The sequence below is a fragment of the Numenius arquata genome, chromosome 2 (genome assembly GCF_964106895.1).
Source record: "Numenius arquata chromosome 2, bNumArq3.hap1.1, whole genome shotgun sequence".
NCBI classification, from domain to species: domain Eukaryota; kingdom Metazoa; phylum Chordata; class Aves; order Charadriiformes; family Scolopacidae; genus Numenius; species Numenius arquata.
The window spans coordinates 45,884,108-45,899,653 of NC_133577.1; the positions used below are offsets into that span (position 1 = coordinate 45,884,108).

Consider the following 15,546-nt stretch of genomic DNA (forward strand, 5'->3'; position numbering starts at 1 on the left):
CACCTTGTGCTCAGCAGAACTAATTACTCAGACACCAGCAGCAACTGGATCACGCTTCCAGTTTCAACCTGATAAAGGTGCCCTACGGTGACCAAGGCATAGGGGAACCTGGCACAGACAAATCCGTACAGCGCTGGGGGAGGCAGGAGAATCAGTATTCATCGCACAACTTACCCCACAGAACGGCAAGTTGGCTATAGAGTGCCCCTTGAGTTACAGAGATGTTCAATATCAAAACCCTCCCAGAATAACGGCACCCCAATGAGTTAAAACAACTGAAGGACTTCTGAGAGCTGTTCAGCGTGGGGAGAGGGACAGGAAGGGGCAGCCAAAGGAAGGAGGGAGGAAGGGAGCTGGGCAGCCACCTCCTGGTGCCCAACAGGAGTTGTGTCACCTTAATAGAGAGCAGAACTGCAGGCTGTGAATGAAGTCTTTAATTGTGACACTCTGTAGATTTTGACTGTATTTTTTTAATTATTTCATCGACATGCAGCATTTAGCTCTGTTACAGAATTTGTGAGGGGGGGAAACCCCAAGTGATAATATAAGCCAGTCAGAGTAGCAGATTTCTAATAATAATTAATATCAGTTGTATTCAAGTGTTCCAAATGCATATTTCACCTTTCATTTTGCTCAGAAGTGACAGCATAGTGTGAAGGCAACTGACAGAATCTGGTTTGTTCAGAATATCTTTTTCCTTGGAAAGCCATAAATTGAGAAGGAGTGACTGTAAAAAAAAAAAAAAAAAAGAGAATACATAATTAAAGAAACAGAACGAAACTCTAATATTGCAATATACCTGATGCAAACACTTTCTCAAACAAATTGTGAGTCATGGAACAGAAATGTTATATCCATGAATGCTTATTGTATTAACATAGAAAGTTAAAAACGTATTGCATAACGCATCCTGTGACAGACTGAAATGAAACAATACAATCTGTACCTTTCATTTAGAAAGAACTCTTGGAAATCACTCTCCTTTGAAGGCACAGCCACCTCATAGCAGTATGTTAGCAATCTCAACTGGGTAAACATTAGCAGTTATTAATATTACAGATGAAAATCTTAACACGGGCAAGTAATACTGAAATAGGTATTTCCATCATTATGTAGTGGATGGAAGTAGCAAAAGACTAAAATTACACACAGATGAAAGATAAAGCTGATTGCCTTAACACTACTGGGCATTCTGAAAAAATTTACTTTTAACTCTTTTTCTACTTCCTTGTTTGCAAAAAGGAATTCCAACAAACGTATCAGTATATGAAATTAACTACTCTCATAAATTTTGCTTCTTTGCAGAAGAACCTTTCAGCAAATCTTCTTGTAGTCCTAAATGCCTACACTGGACATTCCCACTAGAATACCCATATATTCTAGAATACTAGCTGTTTCTTTTTTTTCTTTCACATCCCTGCAGTGGGAAATACAAATACAAGCACCTAAGAACTGAATATGGGGGTATTTGAACACAGCCTGAACTCAGCATTAATCCAAAGGTCAACAATCAGAATTTTTCCTTCCAATGTTTTGTTTTCAAAATACTAAATCAAAGTTTTAAATTATGTAATAAATATCTTACCAACAAGGTCTGAGGGCTAAAACCTGCTGATTCCAATGCATGACACACTTCCTCTGTAGAACTCTCCCCACATAAACACTTCCAGAAGAAAAAACTGCCTGAAGCAAAAATTAGTTGACATTATGAATGACCTTTAAAGCCACAGCCTCTCCCCTTACACTTACATGAAAGATCATCTATTGATGGTCTCACTGAGTGCAATGCAAATGACTAACTTACACCCGGAACATCCTGGTGGTTTGCCCTTAGTGGGGAAGAAGGTTCGTTGCAAAGGACATGTTTCTACCACTAGAGGAGTCATAAGGAAAATGGATTTATAACAAAACAAAGGTTATTGTCCTGCTTGAATTACAGATTTTGTTCAACTCAAAGAATGGTTTGAAGCATTGGATAAGTTTATCCATGGAGTAACCCATAACTGTGTGGCAGCATGTTGTATCTTACATACCAAAATAGTGGTATTTAACCAACTAAAAAAACGCAAACAATTACACAATTTATACCTTACCAGCACTACAAGAACTGTGAGTGTCTCTGCCAGGCAGAGGAGGACTGGAAAAATAAGATCTTCAAGAAAACATCTAAACTGCTCAGCATGACTCTTACATTTCAATTACACTTGTTTACAGCTGAACACACCAGTAAGTTACTGGTGATCCCTGTCCAAGGGGTTGGGAGAAGGGTACTTTGACCCCAGTTCTTAAATCCAAGCATAATGTTATGGTAGAGAAAATGCAAATTCTAAGATTACTTAAAAACAGCCTTTGACCTTCACACAGATGAAAGCCAAGCTTTTCTGCCTTAACTTTTCAATCCCAATTCTTCTCAAAGTCTGATGATTAAAGCCAAGAGAACCAGGAGGCTACAAAGTGAACACCACACACCACCTGTGCAGAGAATTCTGTGTGGGCATCAAAATTTTCCCAGTAAAGAAATAACCTAGAAAAACAATGCCTTTGAGACAGACTTAACTCAATCTGCTTTCACTAGTTATTTCCCAGGAGCCCCGCAAGGAGAGTCCTGAACAGATTTGCAAACTGAAGCAGAGTACACACAGTGACCTCATCCCACACCCCAACAGACAATCCCCAACCATAATATTTCAGATCAACATTGTCCAAAACTTCCTCAACTCCACAAGCGAGGGGTCCTTATTCCCTCACCTAACATAAGGGTCCCGTGCTGCCTCTGGTCACCTCTGAGGCTGAGGTCAGTCCTGTCACCAATGGAAATCGAGGTGCTGCAAGCACCAAAGGCACAGAGGGACACGGCTGCTTTGTGAAGTACCTTGTTACCACTGCCCAGCTTGGTGGCTTTAATAAATGAATGAGCAGTGATAACATGGCTTTAGGTTAATTACAGCCACAGATATAGCTGACTTGTATTAATACCCATCCAGATAGAAAGACTTGTCCTATGGCTAAGTGGAAGAGAATGGAACTAGCACTGCCATATGCTACTTAAAGGTAAGCCAGCTTGTTACGGCCCCAAATTAAGGCTAAAGTATTTATACCATTGTAGACTATAATCAGTCTTTAAGTAATTCGACAAACAGTTCAGTAGCTCTTACCTAAAGCCACATATTCTCTGTCTTCCATATTTTTCACATTAATCAAGTCCTTTTCATATTCCAAATACTCTAAGAACATTTTCACAGACAATACATCGTCCTTCTCATCAGCAAACTGAACACTTGCTTGGGTGTTCTCTTTCTTGTAGTTCTCCAGTAGAGTTTGGAGCCTGTGAAAATCTTTCTCTTCCAGCCGAAGCAGTTTAGCCAAGTCCTTAAAAGCCCCCCAAAAAAAATCGCACATCACAAGACTAATGCAAAAGGATGTTTTTCAAAACACAGTAAAATCTAAAAGTCAGAAGAGTCAAAATATTTTGTTTTGAACATTAAATATGTTTTTTAAAAGGGCCAAAATGATTGAGTGATCTCAAAATCAGTTATTCGTATAGCTGAAATGAACACCTTGTCTAACTTCATTTTTAAGGATGTCAACAGATACATTTCCCATATTTAGATTCTGCTCACAGTATAACAATCACCCATCAAGCAAACATGCCCATATACTACCACTCCATGTGGCTTTTGTAAATGTATACGCATTTTTATAAATGATATCAAAACCAAGCCAAATTACAATGCTACACAAGCAAGTACCAGAATTTGCAATTTCTACTGGTCACAAAATACCCCTCCAAAACTAAACAAAGTGAAGAATATGCTGTGTACTTTGGATAAAGGACTGAAATCAGAACATCCTGGTTCTATTTTCACTTATATCTCAGCTTTATGTGACTGCTAAAGAATATTAGGTAGATTAGGCATTTGTACAGGAGAGGGGGGAAACCCCACCATATAAAGGGGGAGGAACACACACACACACACACACCCCCATTATAAAACAATTACTTCATTAAAAGTTCCAGTCCACAATAACTTGCTTACTTTCTTATTTTATCCAAGGCCTTGAAAATATATATTTATGCTTAAATCATCACTCCATTCTCTAAGACAACTGAATTTTGAATTTACTCACATTATCTGAGGGTGGAGTATCTTTCTGTACACTTTGGGAATTTAGTTTGCTGACAAGTTCATAAAGGTGTAGCAGCTTTAACTTGTTTGCGCAGAACTGCAGTAGTCCTTCGTCCACACACTCGAGCTCTGAAGAGAAAGAGAACTACGTTTGAAGGTGAATATATAGCCTGGGGTAGCGAGACACACTTGGCAGCTGCATTGAACAACTCCTCTATCAGAACGGGAGGACTGATGTCTCTCAGTGCAACTATTTGACGTGCTGCTGCTTGCAATGATTATATTTAATTCATAGCAGCATAAAACAAGAATTATTTTTACAAGACATACTAGGGAAAAATATCAGGCTCATTTTAAAACTGAAGGAGGTTGACAATGTGGAATTCAACAAAGACAAATCTATTGTCTTTTTGTAGTTTAAGGCCAAACTAGAGACTGCCAAAAGTTGAAATACACCATCTCAAACATATTTTATCAAGACTTAAATATAATCTTTTATTCATTATGCCAATATTTTAAGCATATTCCTTGCATCAGAGGAGAGCTTGACATCTACCGATATGAATCCAATTTCACTTCTGCAAGACACTGCCTTTTCTATTTCTACAATCTTATCTATTGACATTCAATTTCAGTAGCAATTAAAGCAATCAGGATATAGGAAGCTAACAGCAACACAATGCTGAAAAAAATTCAATTCCAGCTTATTTTTTTTAAAAGAAAGCACTTTACAGAGATCTTAAAAGGACCTTTCTATAGAATATATCATCTTCACCTGAAACAGCTTCTAAACACGATTTTCTCCCTACGGACCCTTAAACAGTTCTGATGCTTTGCTATTAAAAATCCTACAAAAGAGAAACGCAAAGAGCTTGTCACAGTCACTTGACCTTTTCTTCACAACCACAGCATTCACAGAGCCCAGCATCTGCTTCACATTATTCGTTACCTACTAAGTACAAGCGAAAGGATGTGCCACTGCTCTTCTGAGATTAGAAGGTTGGAACGTCAGCCCAGTTTGTTCCTTATTGTGACTGTGAGGAAATAACGTTATGTATGACAATAAGAGACTAATGATGAAAAATACGCACTCAAACAGACCTCAGTAATTACACAGTGCTGTCAACCTCTCTTCAGTGTAAAAGAGCATGTTTCTGTTTTCTTTGGGTTTTTTAGGAGTTCCAAAAGAAATGGATAATGTTAGTGATTTAGAATGTGAGACCAAACTTAGGTAGAGAACTGCAAGCGTGAAGTTCTCGTTCTCCTCTATCTATTTCCAGAAAATGGTAAAAAACCAAACACTGACACAAGTGAAAGAAAGGTTTCCCCTCAAGGCTTTGCAACTGCAAAAACATGTTGTCACATTCTCAGAGGCAGGACAAGGGACACGGCCTTTCTAACTGACAAATGGTTTATTCAGGACTTCCACACAACAGTGGTAGGAATAACAACAACAAAAAAACCCAAACAAACCTAACTTCTCTGTTGCTGAGAAGTCCCAACACAGACACAGGCAGTGGCAGGCACATGCGTCTCACCCTGCTCCTCAACACCCTGCTGGGGTCACCCTGCTGGGGTCCAGAACCAGGTCACCTCACACACAAAGGGGCTCTCCCAGTTTATAAAGATCCAAGTACATCATCTCAAAGAAACAATTTTGCAGACTTCCAGCAACAGGATTTTGAATGGGCAATGACCTGTCCTGACACTGGCTTGGGAATCTCTAGCAAAACATACGAAATACAACTTCAGCGAAGTTTACCAAGAAACAATGCTACACATCTGGCCAGAGCTCAGATCCTCGGTTAAAGGGATTTTGCGCATCCAGTCCATTAAAATTCACAGATCCAAAGTACCATATCCTTAGTGCCTTCCCCAGAGAGAGAGAACCAACTAAAACTCTACGGGCAAGAGACTGTGAAAGCTTCTTTCTGAAGGAAGCTTTTACTGGATCCAAGTACCTAAGCAGTTGTTGAGGTTTGGTTTGGTTTTTTTTTTAATATAATCACAAGTTACTAGGCACGTAGCAAGCACAGCAAAGCATACTTACTAGCAAGCTATTTGCAGTTGGCATTTAAAAAAAATAAATATGTAGAAGCAATATCCTGTGATATCTAGCAGCAGAACTGAGCAGACCAAGTCTGGTCTCCCCATGGAACAGAATATTCCTACGATAGCCCTACAGCACTGCAGACAAAGTGCAAATGCTTCTCCATATTTGCAAAATAAATATCCACCTACCCTGTTTTTTTAAATTATCCATTAATGTCTGAGTGATGTTTGTGAGAGATGAAAGTGGCACACGTTCACTTGTCAAAATACTTTCCAGAGCCTGTTAAGCAGACGTTCAACAGAATTAAACATTCACTTAATTTTACTGTAAAAGCACATAAGGTAAGCCAACAAAGCACAACTTTGACAATGATTTTTTTATTTTGTCTTCACATATACTCGTAGCATAATTTGATCTTACAGAAAGGTCTGCTCTCTTTTTATTATTTTGACTTTTATGATGGAAGATGCTTTGGGGAAGTCACAAGACAAAACTAATTCCAGTCAATATATTGTTAAAAAAAAACAAAACTACAACAAACCATCAAAAAAATCCCCACCACAAACACACACCCACCAAAATAGCTCAATTATTTGCTTCAAGTAACTCTAGGAAAAATAACATATTTAAAAAGATTTAGCACTCTGACAATGCAATATTTTTTTTCCTAGTATTAAAGCATACTGGCTTCTAGATACTCACCTGTTTCTTTGTGGCAGGGTATTTGATCTCCAGTATTAATTCCTTTGCTTCAGCTTCAATTAAATCTGCAAACGAAGACAATCACAACTTCAATACATATTTCTTCAATGCATTCTGAAAAGCAAGTCACCTCACACCACAGCTGGGACGCGCACAGATTCATGCTTTGGGGATGAAGACACCATTACAAAAGTTGCCAAAATAAGCTTGGGGAAAATGAAACAAAATAACAGCTCAGCAGCACCTCTTACTCCAAATCTATCTTTTGAAAAATCTGCATTACTTACGGAAGAAGGCTATTCTAAAGCCCAGCGCTGAACTCCATCACATAGATAACGGGCTGCAAACAGACCACGGTTTATGCGAGCGCTCAAAGTGGAGTTTAGTTAAGATTTACACGGCAGACAAGGTTTATGCAGGATCCTTGCATGAGATTTTTTTTTTTTTAAATAAAATACAAGATTAAGTTTAAGCTACTTAAAGCTCATAATTCATAGCACACACAGCTGTGAGAATGCACTGCAATCACACCTGTGTGTGTACACTCACAGTACAGGTAATACACCAGTCATTTGATAACACACAGTCATCAGAAATTATGCAAGAGAACCTACCTGGATCTGAGGTTTTAGCTTTGAGTAACGCATTTAACTTCTTCACAAGATGCATGTCCTTTGCTCGCTCACTCTTTTTATCACTGAAGGGAAATAGTTTTAATTGTATGAGTGAAGAGAACTGAAGTGAATGATTCAGAAAAAAAATATTTTTAAAAAATTGTTTATGTTACTTCAAGGTAACATCACATTAATAAAAATCGAATTAATGCACAGAAACCAGTAAGACTGTTACCAGAGCACTACTCAGCTTGAGAAGGAACACCAGAATTGCTCTCTCTAAATAAAACATTGTTTCCAAAACCAGTAATGAAATTCCTTTGGTTATACAGAGCACAAAGCCCTTACCTCAGTGCTAAGTGGAAAGGTACGTGGACAGTTTTTACAGTTCCAGAGACTGGATCAACAAGGCATATCTGGTAAGTCTGGGGCTGCCATCCCTGACTGGTCACATTGTTTAGACCCATTATTTTATAACCAGGATACAACAGTCTGAAACCAACAAAAAAACACGGCCTTTACAGCGAAGAACAAGATCAGCCACCTTCCATTTCCACACACAGAATAAAAAGAAGACAAATTTTATAAAGCTAAGGTTTAACAACTGCTACATGCGTTTATCGGGAAAGACTGTGGAGTGATGGAACTGGACAAAACCCCCTTCTATAAAACAACAACCAGCTAAGTTCAGTAGAAACTGTGGGCAGCACAGAACAAGCCTGCGGCACCTTCCACCTCTCCACTGGCACATCCGCAGACCACTCACAGCAGCAGCAGAGCTCTGGACCTGCTCCTCACCTGCAGTATTTCCCCACGTTGAAGGCCCCCACCCGGGGCCCCTGCTGCGTGCTCCACACTTCCAGAATGCCCCTCCTCGGGGCATAGATCACCAGGAACTGGGCCACTCTGCTAGGACCTTGGGCATTTGCAAAAGGAGAAAAATCCATCTTCTCAGCTTCCCTCTCGTGAAGGTCCTCCACAGTCTGTATCCAACCAACTTCTGCGTCACGGTACCCTTCAAGAAGGAAGACGGAAGTTCATTAGTGTACAGAAATTAATACATGATTAGTACACATCACCACCGCTGAAGTGTGCTACCAGCAGCAAGGCGCCCTAAACTTTGTTTCAAACTGTGCAGCTGCGACCAGCAGCCAGGCTCCTCTCCAGAACCATCTGTGGACTCAGAAGGGCCCACCAGAGGGCTCCTTGAAGACAAGTGCAGCCTCCTGGAAAACTCTGGAGAGGAACAAGTTCTTCTAGGAGAAGCCACAAAAGAACCAAAGCTCATCAGGTCTGTACTGTGGACATTACACCAACGCAAAAGTTTCTCGGAGAAGAAAGACCTGTAGGAAGTGTCCAGATTTCTCATGTTTCACAACAACAAAAAAAGAAGATTTAAGGAAGGAAATTTGCATAACCTATTAAATAGGATATGTAAGTTTTCATTCATATGTTTTCATGATTAAAATGCAATTTTTAGGAACAAAATAAAACTACTCATCTTCCCCCTTTCCCTCTCTCTCTCCCTGGGTAACGCAAATACTTTCCAACATAAAATACTCCTAGACAAACAAGGCCGAGATGCTCTAATGACATCACTAAACTATGCAGTGGTTTAGTAAGTACAAGTGAAGACTCCAAACCACAAGTGAAATACTAATCTATAAATGAGTTTATCAAAAGATATATTGTACCAAGAAGGTTGAAAAGTGTTCACAACTCGATTAATGCGAAAAGGTATGATCCAAAAGACTAAATTCAGTAGACAGCTTTGGGTTTTGCTTATTGTAAATATGTGTCTGACTATCAAATAAAGCTTAGGACTATAACAGTACTTCCTAGATAATATGAAGCTCTCAGTAATGAGGAAAAAAAAAGTCCAAGAATATCAGAAAGCACATATTATAGCTAATAAGCTTCAAAATAAGAGAGAGGAGAATGCACAGGGGAAACACGATTACTGCAGCTATTTCACTGTGAGCTGCTGAAGCTGCCACTATATTCATGACCACTGATCTTCTGAATTGGTAGTATGGGAGAGAGGGAAGAGCTAGAGATTTTCTATCTGTTCTTAAAACTTATCTTCCATCTCCTAAAAAGCTGTAAAATTTTAATTCTATGGAAAAAAAAAAAAAGAGGAGTTATTGTAACACTAGATATAATTACAATTTGAGATCTTAACATCTGCATTTTTTTTTCAAAAAGCCATCAGTTTAGAAGAGACCAAATACTCTCTTCTGGTGCAGTCACCATGATGAAATGAGAATCTAACAAGTTGTGTATCTTCTTGCTGATTTTTCAAACTTCTGTTTATTTCCTCAGCAGAATTTTAAAAAAGATACTGGAGCTTAGCAAGAGAAAGAATCTAAAGCTCTACTGAAAACATTGTTAGGTCTAAAGCTTTCTGTTGGGATACAGGCTTTGAAACAAACCAGAAAAAATTAGAGAATCTGTACAATACAAACAGACCGAATTTTTGAGGGATTGGTACAACAAAACCCTTATGGACTTTATATTACATCTGCCTTTAATATTTGGTTTATAATAACACAAGTACTAAAGTCTTTCTTAATAATGGAAAAGCACTTGGAATTCTAAGTCTGAACATAAGAAGCCACAGTATTTTGAAGAACATTCTTTGCTATATTCATATCCACTACCATACCTTTCCACATGCGAACTGCAAGTCCTCTTGTAACATCCAGTAAAATAACCCTTCCAAAATCATCTGTTACTGCTGCCAGAGTGTTACATGGAGAAAGACATATCCTTTCACCATGGCGACGGGAATCTGGTAGTCCAAACCTAAAAAGAAAAAAAAAAAAATATTCAAGCGAAACCAGTAGATACTCTGTTTACTATTTCTAAAGAAAGAGATGAGTAATTTGTCCAGAAAGACAAACTGAAATGAAACAAAGCTGAAAACAAATGACCTATAAACTATCATCGCTGCTTCAGGTCAAGAAAAATAAACATGTTCATCAATTACGCACCTTTCAAAATAGTTCAAACAATTAAAACCACAAGAGATTTAAAGCAATTGAGACAGTAGGTAAAACTTACCTCACTGCCAATGGGGTTGCAGGTTCAACTTTTGGTTTCTGTTTTTGGGCAGGTTCTTCCTCATGTTTACTCTTCCAACCAAGCCAGCCACTTGCAATAGAAAACCACATTAGAAGAATCACACCAATGGTCCTAAAAATCCTCAAACTACTATGTAGCTACTAAGCCAAAAATAATTTAATGCATTTTTTTATGTTATTACCTGGCAGCATTAAATAATGCTGAAGTCAGTTTACTCGCAACTGCTAAGGCAACATGAGACAACAGTGGCTGGGAGCTACCCTGGAAGAAAGAAATGAAGCATTTAGAAAGTCAAGAAATAGTCAGCTGTGAGCCACCCTGAAATGAAGGAACAAAGTGTTTAGAAAGCCAAGAAATAGTTCTTACACTGAACTCAACTGCAGAATAGTTTTTCAGGCCTCCTATGGACTTTCAGCTCAGAAAGCATAGCTTTAAGACTCTGCAAAATTTTAATTCATTGCCCCCAGAAAAGCCATTCTGACATCTCTTTACCATTTCAAATTCCTCCTGCAAGTCACTGGTAGCTCAGTGTGTTTGTCTGCAACAGAAGTTAGAAAAACCCTGTGTATGATTTATCATGGAGAGTTAGCTGGTGTATGGCTTTGGCATCCTTGCAAATATCAATGTAAGCACTTTTTTCATAAACATATTGGAAAAGCAAATACAAAATCAAAATTCCAATTGTAGCATTTTCAATCTGTTTTCGATCCTGGTAAGGACAGCATACACATGGGGACTGAACGTACACGACACACAGCTACATCGCCACCCTTGTCAGTGTGCTACAGGTATCACTAAGCACAATTTGCAGTTTTCTTCTACAAGTAGTACTTCTACTGTATGGAATCGCCACAGTATACTCAGGCCATGTGTGTAGATGACCAAGGCCTTAAAAAATCCGTAAGATGCATGTTTACACAATCTCAGCCTAATTATTTAAAAACCTTATGTTACTTAATTGGCAATAAATTAACAAATGAAAAAAATAAACAAATTATTTGACTATCACATTCATTTTAAGATAAAAAAAGAAAATTTCTCATTAGCAGGAACCTGTGGTAGGCATTACCATCACATCTAATCCAAATCACCCCAGTTTCAGAAGATCAAGAACAGGGGGAAATATCAGCATAAAATGAACACAGGAATACTTCAGAAATATCCATACAGAAAAGAGAAGGATTAATTATTCAAAGTTTCAGCAAGTCAGCTTTGTAGTACATACCTCCAGGGCAAAAAAGAAACCAGTGAAAGGATTGGATCCAACAGTAACGTACTGAGACATGGCAGGTGGGCTGTTCTTTATAGCTGCGTTATATCCACCTATATTGGAGGCAGTCTTCATTTGATCAAAGGGAGACAGTGTCATGATGCCTAACAAAAACATTAAAGTGAATGTCTTATACTTTTCAGAACAAAGGTACGCAACCGCTTTAAAGGTCTAAATGTATTCCTGCCTCCTTGACTGACCAGCCAGCATTCAGAGAGAAGGGAGGAGGAGCAGCTTTAACCACAGAAATTCCAAAGACCAGAGCAGAAATGACCTAATGTACTCAGGTTAATTATAAAGCATAGTTGGTTTGTTTAGAAGGAAAATAAAACAAAACGAAACAAAACAAAACAAAAACTTAGCAGAGTTCAGGAAGAAAAACACATCTATGAAATTCACTTCACCTGCCTCATTAGCCCCTGCTTTTGTCGAAAGGGTGGAAGAGAAAGGAAGCTTTCTGTCCCTCAGACCTGCCTGTCTGACAAGAACCTGGGCTTCTGCAAACTCCTGAGGAGTGAAAGCCTTTGAGAGCCTAGAAATCAGTCTGTCTTTTTTTGGAAAGGAGCAATCTCGAATCTAGTTTCTTTCTCTGCTAGGCTCAAAGACGACCCATACCAGTTTTAACCTGCCTGCCAGACAGTTCTTTAGCCTGGCAGAAATGGGAATAACTGCATCTGATCGAATCTCTCCTGGCTGTTTCTTACCAAACAAGAGGACAAGACAGCCACAGCCGTACATCCTTTCTCCCCTCAGGTGGAGAGGGGAGGCTCAATCAGACAGTAAGAGAAGGTAAAATATATTTCTGATGATGGGTTAATCACTACTACAGCCTTCTCCCACTATTTATTTCTACCCAGCCAGCACCACCAAGTGTTCTCACCGCAATTCAACAGCATGAAAACATTTAGTTTCATTTAAGCCAAATATTTGAAATCAAACAGAAATGCTTACCAATACTTGCATGGTCAACAATCGTATCCACATCTTGCAAACCCCACTTCTTATAAGCTAATGGTGGAGGCTGAACATTCTCATTGCCAGATGCTGCAGCTGACAAAAGTTGACAAAACACAAAAAAATTCCTACTGAGTAAAAGGCAAAGTAATAGCATAACAGAAGGAAAAAAATTTGATGCAATGTGAAGCCACAAAATAACCCAGTTTTAAAATAACATACATCTAAAAACCAGCTGAGCTAAAATGGCCTTTTGAAATACCTTAATGAAATTAAAACATTTTTAAAAATTAACTGAATAAAATGGCACATGATATTATATCACAACCATATCTTGTACTGGCAGAGAGCTTTGTTTTAATAGGCATTTACGGTTTAATATTCTGCACACTTTTAAAATGCTACTATGATTTTATTTCTGTGGTCTGGGCATATTTAAATATGGAAACTCCCCCCACAAAGTACTTGCCAAGTCAGCACATTCACTAGGTATGTAACAACGTGAGGTAAGAACAGTAGTGAAGCGATGACTGAAACTTCAAAATATCTATTACGACACACAAATGATGAAGAATGACAGAAGAGACAGCACTGGCTGCAGGTACTACAACTGGCTGTAACTGCTTCTCTGCAGTGATCTCACTGAAAGAGCAGAGCATGTCCTGGGTGTGAAAGTAGATGGGTATTTCTCATTATAGTGTCTGCCTCTTTCTTATTTGTTGCATGATTCAAAGAGTATCAAGTTTTTAAAGTTCTGATTTACAAGAGTTTTGACTTCTGCTATATTCCATGAAAATGCTACCTTTTCATTAAGAGGAAAAGAACAGATATTATGAGATGGACCCAGGGAACCATTTAGCGCAGCGTTATCAGCATCTGAGGTAAAACCAGACGTCTAGGGAAGAGTATTAGAACAAGGGCTCCTCTAAACCAGCTTCTAAAGAGACTTTCTCAGCCAGAGGCAAGCTCTAAGCACCCAGTAAACCTCCACAGGTTTCTTCTGCACTAACCTGCCAGTCTCCCTCTGAGCCCAAGCCTTGAGCATCCACATCAACCTCAGGCAAAGAATTCCACAATTCAACCTCACACTGCACAAACACCCATTTACTTTTCATTTTGAATTTACTATCACCTCGCTTCATTTCACACCACTTCATCCTGAACTGGAAGAAAGAGTGAGCAATCCATTTCTACTAGCTGTCCCCACACGATTCAGAGAGGAGCTGTCTCACCCCAGCAGCATTTCCCAGTTCTTTACCACTCATCCCTTCTCTGTAAGACTCAAGCCTTAGTTAAGGGTGCTGCTGTCCCAACAGCTCCTAACGCTGTCCTGCTGGCAGATCCATTGTGCTTCCCACCTACACCCAGATGTGGACTGCTGTAGAGGAAATGAGATTCTGGCAAATCTGAAGTTCACTGAGAACCACTATCAGGAAATTCGGGAGAACAATTCAGCAACAGCATGCGTTTAACGTTTTATCTTACAGAACCGTAACAGCCCCATACTTGTGCTGTTACCCACACCTCCTCTCACCCCAGGAAACTGACCCTCTTTCCAAATTTGAGTATAAACAGGCACTAAGCTAAAGGAACCGGATCAAAGGCTGCACAATCAAACCAGGAATCCAAATCTCTTGGGCATTAACACAAAAAGCAGTGATCGTTACCGATATCACCATGACAGCATTATCCCTTCCCACAAAGTCCTCACTGAGAAGAAAAGCACTTCACTGAAGTGCAGTCAGCAGCCCCTCCAGGACACGCTGTGGGTTATGCCCACAGGGCACCGCAGCACCACACAGTGGCTCCCTCCCTCCCTCCCACCTACCGAGATGGGAAGAGAATCGGAGAGTGAAAGTGAGAAAACTTGTGGGCTAAGAACAGTTCAATAGGTAAAGCAAAAGCTCCGTGCTTTTGGTATTATATATTGGTAAAAATATATTGGTGTGTTATCAACACTGTTTCCATCACAAATCCAAAACACATACCAGCTACTATGAAGAAAATTAACCCTATCCCAGCCAAAACCAGTACACAGTACTGTGGTGAGAGTGTACAAGACACTCAATGCTACTCTTGACAACTCAGGCTTCGAGAATGTTTACTGTAGAGGAAGAAATTTGTTTGCATGCAGTAGTTGCCTACATGGACAAGCAGGGCAGATACAAATTCCTTGTACCTTGATTTGATATTTAACAAACATAAGTAAATTTCATGTAAAGTACTATTAACAGTCAGAAATACACATTTCCTCTCAAACATACCTCTAGCTACTTGATTGCGACACGCACGAAGGGACTGAAAAAGGCTGAAACCATCAATTGTCACAATTGCTGCTGGGTACAAGATACTCAGTTCTTCATTCTGTGGAAGAAAATGAGACAAGGGAGACACACACAAAAATAAAAAATAAAAAAATCACCGTTAGTGTTGTAACATCTTCTTCTGTAGCTTTTCGTACTAATGACTACATGGAGATGAGGATTACATCCAGAGAGTTAAATCTAACAAGCCCCAGGCAACAGAATAAGGCAAAACTACAGAAATTCAGTATTAAACTGTCCAATATATGAATAAGTATGTTATTTAGGCACATAATTTTATATTTTTATCTTCTTTCAATGACTTTTATATTTGCTTAATGTATTTTATGGCTTAAGGAGAAAACACAAAAGTTACAGCAGCTTGTGAAGGCCACAGAAACCCAAGTTTATCTTGAATGCAAGAATCAAGGTTTTATGA

At 39.1% G+C, this 15,546-nt stretch overlaps 1 protein-coding gene across 2 annotated transcripts in view; it reads right to left on the reverse strand.

Annotated features, from left to right (window-relative positions):
- The window catches only part of RAB3GAP2 (RAB3 GTPase activating non-catalytic protein subunit 2), a 45,873-nt gene that overhangs the window by 13,515 nt on the left and 16,812 nt on the right, over positions 1-15,546 (reverse strand). For both annotated transcript variants that reach the window (XM_074167113.1, XM_074167111.1), the window contains 15 exons: positions 15,069-15,168; positions 12,802-12,900; positions 11,806-11,954; positions 10,762-10,841; positions 10,560-10,649; positions 10,162-10,301; positions 8,295-8,511; positions 7,845-7,988; positions 7,497-7,579; positions 6,883-6,947; positions 6,369-6,459; positions 4,129-4,256; positions 3,156-3,369; positions 1,586-1,683; positions 622-727 (listed from right to left, as the gene is read on the reverse strand). In XM_074167113.1, coding sequence (XP_074023214.1) covers positions 622-727; positions 1,586-1,683; positions 3,156-3,369; positions 4,129-4,256; positions 6,369-6,459; positions 6,883-6,947; positions 7,497-7,579; positions 7,845-7,988; positions 8,295-8,511; positions 10,162-10,301; positions 10,560-10,649; positions 10,762-10,841; positions 11,806-11,954; positions 12,802-12,900; positions 15,069-15,168 — 1,804 coding nt within the window. The remainder of the gene's footprint in view (positions 1-621; positions 728-1,585; positions 1,684-3,155; positions 3,370-4,128; positions 4,257-6,368; positions 6,460-6,882; positions 6,948-7,496; positions 7,580-7,844; positions 7,989-8,294; positions 8,512-10,161; positions 10,302-10,559; positions 10,650-10,761; positions 10,842-11,805; positions 11,955-12,801; positions 12,901-15,068; positions 15,169-15,546) is intronic.